At 35.0% G+C, this 9,904-nt stretch overlaps 2 protein-coding genes across 2 annotated transcripts; both read left to right on the top strand.

The window, feature by feature from the left end:
- The first annotated feature begins 720 nt into the window (after positions 1-720).
- On the top strand, positions 721-3,290 carry LOC132315671 (transcription termination factor MTERF2, chloroplastic-like). The gene is made up of 2 exons (XM_059814015.1): positions 721-1,882; positions 2,449-3,290. Exon 1 carries the CDS (start codon positions 980-982, stop codon positions 1,724-1,726), a length of 747 nt encoding a protein of 248 aa, XP_059669998.1. The 5' UTR covers positions 721-979; the 3' UTR covers positions 1,727-1,882; positions 2,449-3,290.
- Positions 3,291-6,451: 3,161 nt separating this feature from the next.
- On the top strand, positions 6,452-9,652 carry LOC132315670 (transcription termination factor MTERF6, chloroplastic/mitochondrial-like). Its single transcript, XM_059814014.1, has 2 exons — positions 6,452-7,870; positions 9,306-9,652. Exon 1 carries the CDS (start codon positions 6,552-6,554, stop codon positions 7,740-7,742), a length of 1,191 nt encoding a protein of 396 aa, XP_059669997.1. The 5' UTR covers positions 6,452-6,551; the 3' UTR covers positions 7,743-7,870; positions 9,306-9,652.
- Positions 9,653-9,904: the final 252 nt, after the last annotated feature.

Genomic DNA, 9,904 nt, shown 5'->3' with positions numbered 1-9,904 from the left:
TTATTTCACGGATCGGATCAAATTGAATCCGCAGATTGAATTTAATCTAAATTATCCATTATTATTATTATTATTATTTATAATTAATATTATTTATTTGTCTTTTAATCATAACCCAATAAATAAAATTTTAATTTATTTATATTAATTTATATATTTAAATAATTATTAATTAATACAATTTATTAAATTATTATTAACTAATTAAATTAATTAATATATTATTAATTATATCTGACTTTTTAACAGCCCATGAATTCTATGTTTTTTTTTGTCCGTCACCGATCCATTGCGTAGTATTCGGATTCGCACAGATCAAACCAAAATCTGATCGAATTCAAGGATTCAAAGAATATTTTGTGCACATTATGTGGACATGTCTGCAGCCCAAAAGAAGTTTACAATAGATGACCTACTTTTATGAGTCGTTTACTTCTCTCAATGTCTCGCATCATTAAACACACCCTCTTCAAAATCACACTCACTAGGGTTTTGCCTGAAACTCGTGGACGGGAGAGTGACATTCAAATTGCTCAACCCTATGGCGTTCAGATCCTGTAAGTCTATATCACCCATGTTCCATTTCATATACAACACTCTCATATATCATAGAATCAATCATAATAAACACACATTTGTTCATTTTGTCGAAACCCAATCAATAGCAGACAACTTAAATTTCACCGAGAAACAAGGTCTCACGATCTCTTAACTCACAAAGTCATGTGGGTTGTCTCTAAAATCTGCTATCTCGGCTTCTAAGAAGAAGGTCAACATTAAGAGCACAGAGAAACCGGACTCGGTTCTTGAGCTCCTGAGGTCGCATGGGTTCACTGAAAAACACATTTCACACCTAATTTCTAAAAGCCCAAATTTAATTTTGGCTGATCCAGAGACAAATTTGAGACCCAAAATTGAGTATTTTGAATCTTTGGGTCTTGTCGGACCTGACTTGCCTAGGATTCTCTGTTCATATAACATGTTAGATAGCAGTTTAGAAAACCGAATCAAACCCACATTAAATTTCCTTAAACAATACGTAAGAACCAATGAGAATTTAATTTATGCTCTTAAGCGATCAATCCATGCTGACCTGTGCAACGTTCAGAAAGTTATGGTGCCAAATATCAACACTTTGCTGGCTCATGATGTGCCTGAATCCCATATTGGAAAACTAATCATGTCGCAGCCTAGCGCACTAATGTCGAGTGTTGATGTGTTTGAAGAGGCTACAGATGCAGTTCAACAAATGGGTTTTGATCCCAAAAAAACAACATACTTATGGGGTATCCATTCAATGTTGATGAATGCCAAACTCAGCTGGGAAAAGAAGAAGGAAGCTTATATGAGCTTTGGTTGGTCTGAAAGCACATTTAATTCAGCATTTAAATTGGAACCGATGTGTATGCTTTCCTCACAGAAGAATATCAGGGAACTGATGGATTTCTTAGTGAACAAGGCGGAGTTAAGAGCATCTGAGATTGCTAAACACCCAAAACTTTTTCGATATAGTTTGGAAAGGAGACTCATTCCAAGATGTACAGTTCTGCAAATTCTGATGTCAAAGGGTTTGATTGGGAAGGATGTAGAGGTGGCTTGGGTGTTGAATTGTAACACACAGAATTTTGAGACCAGGTTTCTGACCAAGTATAAGAAGGTTGCTCATGAGGTAATCAAAGCGTGCAAGGGTGAGATAGGATTTCAAGGATTCAATACTAGAGTGTAGGACAATGTGGAATCAGAGAAGCGAGCAACATATGCTGGCAACAACAGAGGACTAACAATATGGTCTATTTGAGTTTCTATAAGGTATGCCATCTAAGAAGCAATCCTCGAAGCACTTCAATGAGGTTTTTTGGTGGCTGCGACAGTGTGAGAAGAGGTAAGTTGTCTTGTATATTTTGAAGGTCGCATCAGCTTTCTTTGTCGACTTTGTCACATCTTGGAAATTTTCATTATTATGTTTCTCATCTGTAATGTTATGAAATATGCTCTAATTTTTAAATTTTGACAACCGGCAGATTTCCTTCATATTTCCATTTGGGTGTCTGTATCTTTCAATTATTAGTTCTTTTTAGTTTTGCAGAATACTAATGTGGTGATTGTGATGGTTGGTGTGTGTATTTATAATTTTATATAGTATTTACACTGGCTTGGTCGATTGCCTTGTTTTACTATTAAGATGACTTATTATTTTTGTAGGGCTAGTGGTCATTTCCATGTGTGTTTGATTTCTTTATTGCTAATTAGTCCTGTGTCCTTACCTGTCTATTCATTCAAATATTATGTGAAACCTTTGTCTCTAGATTTAACTTTTTGTGATTTTAATATGGCTACAAAGTCCTAGGTGTCCTAACCTATCTGTTCTTTCATATATTATTTAAAACATGTTTATGTGGATTTAACTTTCGTGTACGAGAGAGCTATTAATATGCAATTCTTTTATAGAAGAAGAGCTTAGTGTCACGAAGTGATTCCTAAGACGTTTGGAGGATGGAAGACACGCATGCTGGTTGGCGAAGAGTAGAGTTTAACTAGGAATGATTCCAGGGAAGGGGCGTGCAGGAGCACAAGATGGAACCTCTTCAGAGTTCAGGTAGGTCAACTCGGTTGAGTGCGAGGAGCTTGTCGCTGGTCGCTGGTCGTGGACTTGACTATGAAGAAGGGAGTTGGCCATCCCTGCACAAACTGGTCGGGAGCTGGAGCCATTCCCCTGACGAGGCCATGGCAGGCCGAAACCAGTCAGCATGTATCCTTGGAAGGGCAGGTAGTGGTGGCTGACCAGGGCGCTTGCGCGAGCTGAAGTAACGCCTTGGAGCTGCACGGGCCGTGCCGCTGCGCCAAATCTCTAGGCCCGTGACATTAGGCTCACATTTTCTGATTAGTATATTTTGAAGTATATGCAGCATGCTACCGACCAGAAATAGTGTAATTGAGTATGGGATATTTGAATTTAGGAGAAGTGGAAAACAGTCTCATGGATCATTTAGGATTTGCAGCATGCTACTTACCAGAAATAGCTTTATTTTATATTCTAAATGTCTTACCTGGTGTATCTCCCCATTTACACATGCTTGGACCCTTACTAGTTGAAGCTTTTGCCATTACACTAACTCACCAGTTCCTTTGGGTACACTCATTATATTTGGCTGGGAAGAAAATTTAGTTATGGTGATTTATGTTATTCTTGTAGTAATATTCTCAGATTTTCCAGTCACAAATGGTATAGAATGGTAATAAGGACAAGATAACAGTTTTTCTAGAAGTATATGTGTGCATGACTAAATACATTGACAGAAAAAAAAAAAATTTCTTCTTTTTTGGAGTTTTTGTTAAGGGTTAATCAGGACGAGTTATCCCATTATGTTATTTGCTATCTTCCTTGTTCACTTGGGTCAAAACAAGTTAAAGAAGGATGTTTGTTTGGACAAGTTGAACAAATAACATGCCTTTATTTACATAACAACATTCCAGAATATGTTTTGAGTGATGAGATTTCTAATTATACTCGAGCAATGTGTAATATGTCTTAGGTTCTATAGAGGTTACAAATAGATTCAGATGCAAAAAATAATAATAATAATAATAATAAAATAAAATAAAATAAAGATTGATTTGAGTAATTCTGGTCCAGAGTTTATTTTGGTGTCATTGATCGTTCTTCATCTACTATGTAGTCAGATGTAAATTTATGTTGGGCAATTTCTGAAATGTTGAGGTTATTCGTTATTGGCTTCTATTTCAAAGGAGACATGTTGTCCTTGACATGAGGAAGCTTTGGCGCTTAGACCTGTTTTGGAAAGGCTACTCTCTCAAGGAATTTTCTATTGCTCACTGTAAATGATCTCCTTGCACTTCTGTCCTATTTTTTATGTTTTTGATTGAAAGAATAGTGATATAGGTCCTGTTATCATATTTCTAGCTGGTATGAAGTTGATTAATAGGCTTGCACTAGATCTAATGTTTAGGAGGCTTGTGTTAGATGTAAAATGGGCCTGAAATACAGGATCAATACCGTCCATATTTGATTCAGTGTTAAAGGTAAATGCTGATAAGCATGAGAATATGTGATCTAGTCCAAGAGTAGTTACTTTGTGCAAATTCATTTTTTATGAATCATATATATATATATATATATATATATATATATATATATATATAAAATTTCTGGGTTCATTGAAGCGATCGTTAGGAAAGCTATTCGGTGATTTTAACTTCTATATTTTCTCCTCGGATGCGTAGTGGTACGAGAATCAACTTGTCTAGAGAGAGCACAATTTATTCTGATTGGTTTGATGTCTTCACTGGACCAGAGCATCGAGAATTCTGCCATCCTTATAAGACAATGACAATGTGGATGGATTCAGTCACAGAGCTCCCATTGATAATATATCGGACCAAAGTCAATAGTGTGTCACCCTAGCAATAATCTCAGAGAGCAATCAGTGTGCAGATGTCATCGCCAAGATAGGTGAAGGTTAATGTCAAGGACTCATTTTGAAGCAATATGGATGGTATCTTTGAAGTAATCGGTGTTCCACTTCCATAATGCGTGCATAAATTTGTTGCAACATAAAATCAATATTATGGTGTATTTTCAACATTATCTATATATATATATGTTTGTGTGCGCGTTTATGTGCGTCTCTGTCCAATTTTGCAACCATTATTCAATGTTATGCAATGATAAAAATCAGGTTGACAAACTTCATTTTTTTCTCTCCTAGCATCTTAAGCAGGTGGGATTGACGGTAGGTAACAGTTTCTATATATTTATTTCGAGTTTTGCTTTGCGTAATGGTTTTCATGATACATTTTTTGTTGAATCTTATACATGACTGGATGAATACAGCTAAATTGGGTGGATTATCTTGGTTTCCACTATAAGTTAACAATGCTACCTGTGTTCGCTTGCTCGGTTAGTAGGGTTGAAATTACAAAGATTGTTCATTAATGTTACATTCATAACAGGTTCTTCTGAGCTACTTTCTACTTCTTGTGTATATTTTTCTCTTTTATGGAAGGCAAAAGAGTATGGAAGGGGGCTACATTCAATTTCAGACCAACGATTTTGTTTATTATAAAGAAGGAGAAAGGGTATGGAAGGTAGCTAGAAACCAAACAAATCAAGCCATTAAAACGTTTCCAATTTTGTTTATTATAAAGGTGGAAAATGAGTAATTGGAGTAGTGTACCATGATTTGTAAGTAAGATAAATTGGTACGCGGTAAGAGCGGTAAGAACGGAGGTTGACATGCCATTAATAGTCGCGAGTTTGTTGAATAGTCAACAACCTTTTGTGACTTTGCGGAAGGAAAAGACCGAAGAACGAGAGAGAGTTCTCTTGATGTTGACAACAAACGTGATATGACAATAATCAATAATTAACGTGGGACAAAACTCTTCTTACAATAATAGACTAAATGAGAAGGGTTGATCAACTTATCTAATTATATATGTGTACACGTAGAGGTAGGATAGATAAGTTGATCTACCTTCCTCATTTTTTGGGTTTGTGTATTTGCTTGAAGAGAAACAAAAGAGAATAAAAAGGTAAAAAAATGGCAAAACTCAAAGTTCTTGCGAGAAAGCATATTTCTCTGAATATTCACCCATTGTTGTTTAGGGGAAAATTGACTTCTCTCACTGCTCACTCTTCTATCCATCATGCATAAAAATAATAATAATAATAATAATAAAATAAATTAAAAATAAATAAAAATTAGTAAATGTAATTTTGGATACTAAGAGGACTATATATCAATGTTTTTAAGTATTAGAATAATTTGAAATAAAAGTTTTTATTTTTATTTTTTTATTTATATTCAATTAAAATTAAGATATATATTTGTTCTTATTGACGCATCTTCGTGGATTTGGTTATTTTTTCATAATGTAAAAAAAACACTTTGTCTTCTACATGTGATTTGGCTTGCCTGAGTAAGAAATTGTAAGATTGGTTTTAATTTATCCACGTCCTATTGCAACACTCTTTTCTCTCAAAAGCAAAATTAAATGTCAATTAACTAAAAAGGTCATACATATCAATTATATCAATTTTTTTTTTTTTTTTTGTGTTAATATTAATTAGGAAACTTTAAATAAGGAGATTAGGTAAAATAGTGGATAAAATTTCTTATTCCACGGTGAGCAAAAGATCACAACTATATATATATAAAACACAAGAATATATATATATATGTGTGTGCCATGGAAAATAATAATAATAACCAAAAAAAAAAATTCTCCAAATCATAGGTGAATAATCATAATAAGAAAATTGCACACTGCAGGCTCCAAGCTCATACCTCTTTTTAAAGGGAGGAGAATACATTGGGCTTATGACCCATTGTTTGGTGCACATGAATTTGTTGCATTGGACATGTCTGCGGCCCAAACGATGACCCCGTTTATATGGACTCTTTATTGATATCAATCTGATGAGCTCACAACATTGAACAGGGTTTTCTGTATCACTCAGTAGGGTTTTCTCTGAAACTTGTGGAAGATCGAGCAGGGGACAGAGGCCAACATTCAAATCGCTCAACCCTATGGCTCTCAGATACAGTAAGTCTATATCACCCACCTTTCATTTCATATACAACAACACTCTCATACATCACAGAATCAATCATAATACACCCACAATTGTTCGTTTCATTGAAACCCAATCAACACCACCAACCAACTCAAATTTCACTGAGAAACAAGCTCTCACCATCGCTTACCTCACAAATTCATGTGGTTTGTCTTTAGAATCTGCTATCTCAGCTTCTAAGAGGGTCAACATTAAGAGCACAGAGAAACCGGACTCGGTTCTTGAGCTCCTAAGATCGCATGGATTCGCTAAAAATCACATTTCACGCCTATTTTCCACATACCCAACTTTAATTTTGGCTGATCCAGAGAGAACTTTGAGACCCAAAATTGAGTATTTTGAATCTTTGGGTGTCGTCGGACCTGACTTGCCTAAGATTATATGTTCAAGTAACGTGTTACAGAATAGTTTGGAACACCAAATCATTCCCACATGTGATTTCCTTAAACGATACATAAGGACCGACGAGAATTTAATTTATGTTCTTAAGCGATGTAGCCGTGTGGTTATGTTAAATGTTGAAAAAGTTTTGGTGCCGAAAATCCACACCTTGCGGGCTCATGGTGTGCCTGAATCCCATATTGGGAAATTGATCATGTTGCAGCCTGGAACACTAGGTGCGAGACTTGATGTGTTTAAAGAGGTTACTGATGCAGTTACGGAAATGGGGTTTGATCCCAAAACTCGATCATACTTGGTGGCTGTCAGTTCAATGTCGGCAATTAGCAAACTCAATTGGGAAAAGAAGAAGGAAGCTTATATGAGCTTTGGTTGGTCCGAAAGCGAATTTAACTCCGCGTTCAAATTGCAACCGATGTGTGTGCTCTCCTCGGAGAAGAAGATCAGGAAACTGATGGATTTCTTCTTGAACAAGGCGGGGTTAAGAGCATCAGAGACTGTCAAATGCCCAACTCTTTTTCTAACTAGTTTGGAAAGGAGAATCATTCCAAGATGTTCGGTTCTGCAAGTTCTGATGTCAAGGGGTTTGATTGGGAAGGATGATGTAGATGTGGTTTGGGTGTTAGGTTCTGGAAGAAAGTGTTTTGAGACCAGGTTTCTGACCAAGTATAAGGATGTAGCTCCTGAGGTAATCAAAGCGTACGAGGGTGAGATAGGATTTCAAGGTTTCGATACTAAATTGTAGGACATTGTGTAATCAGAGAAGTGAGCAACTACTTTAGATATGCTGCCAACGCCACAAGGCTAACAATACGGTGTATATCGGCTTCTATCAAAATGATTTGGCTGCATATAATGTCTGCCATCTAAGAAGTAATCCTCTAATCACTTCAATGAGATTTTTTGGTTGTCTTCTATATTATGAAGGTCGTGTCGACTTTGTCACATCTTGAAAAATTTTAGAATTTTGTTTCTTACCCGTAATGTTATGAAAGATGCTCTAATTTTTAAAATTTTGACAACTAGCAGATTCATGTGTGTATTTATATACGGAGAAGTATTTACACTGATTTAGTGGATTCCCTTGTTTTACCAGTAACAGGACTTGTTACTTATGAAAAGGCTAGTGGTCATTTACTTATGTGTTTGATTTCATTATGTCTAATTAGTCCTATGTTCCTTAACCTGTGTCTATTCATTCATATACTATGTAAATCCTTTATCTCTAGATTTATTGTTACGGAATCCGAGGTGTCCTAACCTGAACCTGTGTGTGTTCATATATTATGCAAAATGTGTTTCTCTGGATTTAATTTTCATGTATGCGAGATCTATTAATATGCAACTCTTCTATAGAAGAAGAGCTTAGGGCTCACATTTTCTGATTAGTATATTTTGAAGTTACATGCTGCATGCTACCGACGAGAAATAGCTTAATTGAGCATGGGATATTTGAACTTAGGAGAAATGGAAAACAGTCTCATGGATCATTTAGGATTTGGTTTCAAGGAAGTCAAGTCATTCTTGACTTGAGAATTGACTTGTACTTGTATGACATTGCTGCCTGTTTTCCCTTTCTCTCTTTTCCTAGGGTTAAACTTACAAATATTGTTAGTGAATGCTACACCCAAATCTACTTCTTATTCTTAAACGAGGAATAATTTTTTTCTTATTTGCCTCCTGATTTGAAGAATCTTTATTTGTCATGTTGATTGATTATTATTATGTAGTATTATTTTTAACACTGCACTCCCTCGGAATAGAACTTTATCTTGCATCATTCATTCTTCTCTATTTTTCATTCCTTCAATTTACTCTTCACTTTTACGTTTTCAGTATATACTTCCCCTAAGCATTCTCACGTTAATGGTGGTATAGTGGTAGATGAAGCGGCTAGCAATTTTTGAGCTTAGATAGGTTTTAGGTTGCGAGGGAGAGATGACATTTGGGAAATGCGGATATAAATTAGTACTTAATATATTTAAAATTTTCATTATTTATTTACTTAATTTTTCTCCTTTTACTGAATCACTGGTTAAGCGAGGTAGACTAATTGTAATAGGAGGTAATAGATGGAGAGGGTGACCAAAAATAATATGGGATAAGATTATTAAAAATGACTTTAAAAAGCTAAACATTGTATGTGAAATGGCATATAGTGTAAAGATTAAAAAGAGAATTCATGTGGCCGATCTTATTAATATGGAATTAATGCAGGAATGATGATAATGATGAGTATTTAAGATCTTGAATGAACTTGCCTAAATTTACGTTGTGATTTATGTTATTTTGGTTCTATTCTGTTAAGGTTGCCTGCTTGATTGCATTCACTTCTACTGGAGTAAAGCATTTTCTCCGAATGGTCAAAATTATGACTCAGTTATAAAAGCCATTATGAAGATGCAAGAGAACCTTCCAAGATCTCTGATTGAAGTCGTAGGATATGAATCCTCATGGCTGGCTCTCAATGACGATGCTTCCTGTTTCCCCTTCCTCTCTTTTCCTAGGGTTTAAATTACAATTATTGTTAAAGGAATTCTACACCCATATCTGCTTCTTCCAAGCTACTTTTTGCTTCTACATTATATTTTCCTGAGTGGAATTTGCAATTGAAGCACTTTCTACTGCTATTTTTGCTCGGTATATGATCAGAAAATATTAGATGTCCGAGACTTGGTGTAATACCCCGTAATTTTAAAGAATGTATTTAAATTAATTTTGTGTTAGGTTAATTAATTTTATTTATTTGTGCATACTACATTATTATATTATGTTCATTTAATTGTGCATGTAAAGTAATTGTGTATGTTAAAATAGTAAATTTATTCATTTAATTATGCATGTATTATTAATAATAATTTTATTTGTTGGTTATGCTTATATTAATCATTATTAGCTAATTAAAGT

This window comes from Cornus florida, unplaced genomic scaffold (genome assembly GCF_030987335.1).
Source record: "Cornus florida cultivar Cherokee Brave unplaced genomic scaffold, ASM3098733v1 CherokeeBrave_3.0.0_Hap2_Chr07, whole genome shotgun sequence".
NCBI classification, from domain to species: domain Eukaryota; kingdom Viridiplantae; phylum Streptophyta; class Magnoliopsida; order Cornales; family Cornaceae; genus Cornus; species Cornus florida.
The sequence above is the reverse complement of the archived record's forward strand: the minus strand, read 5'-3'. Positions and strand labels throughout refer to the sequence as shown.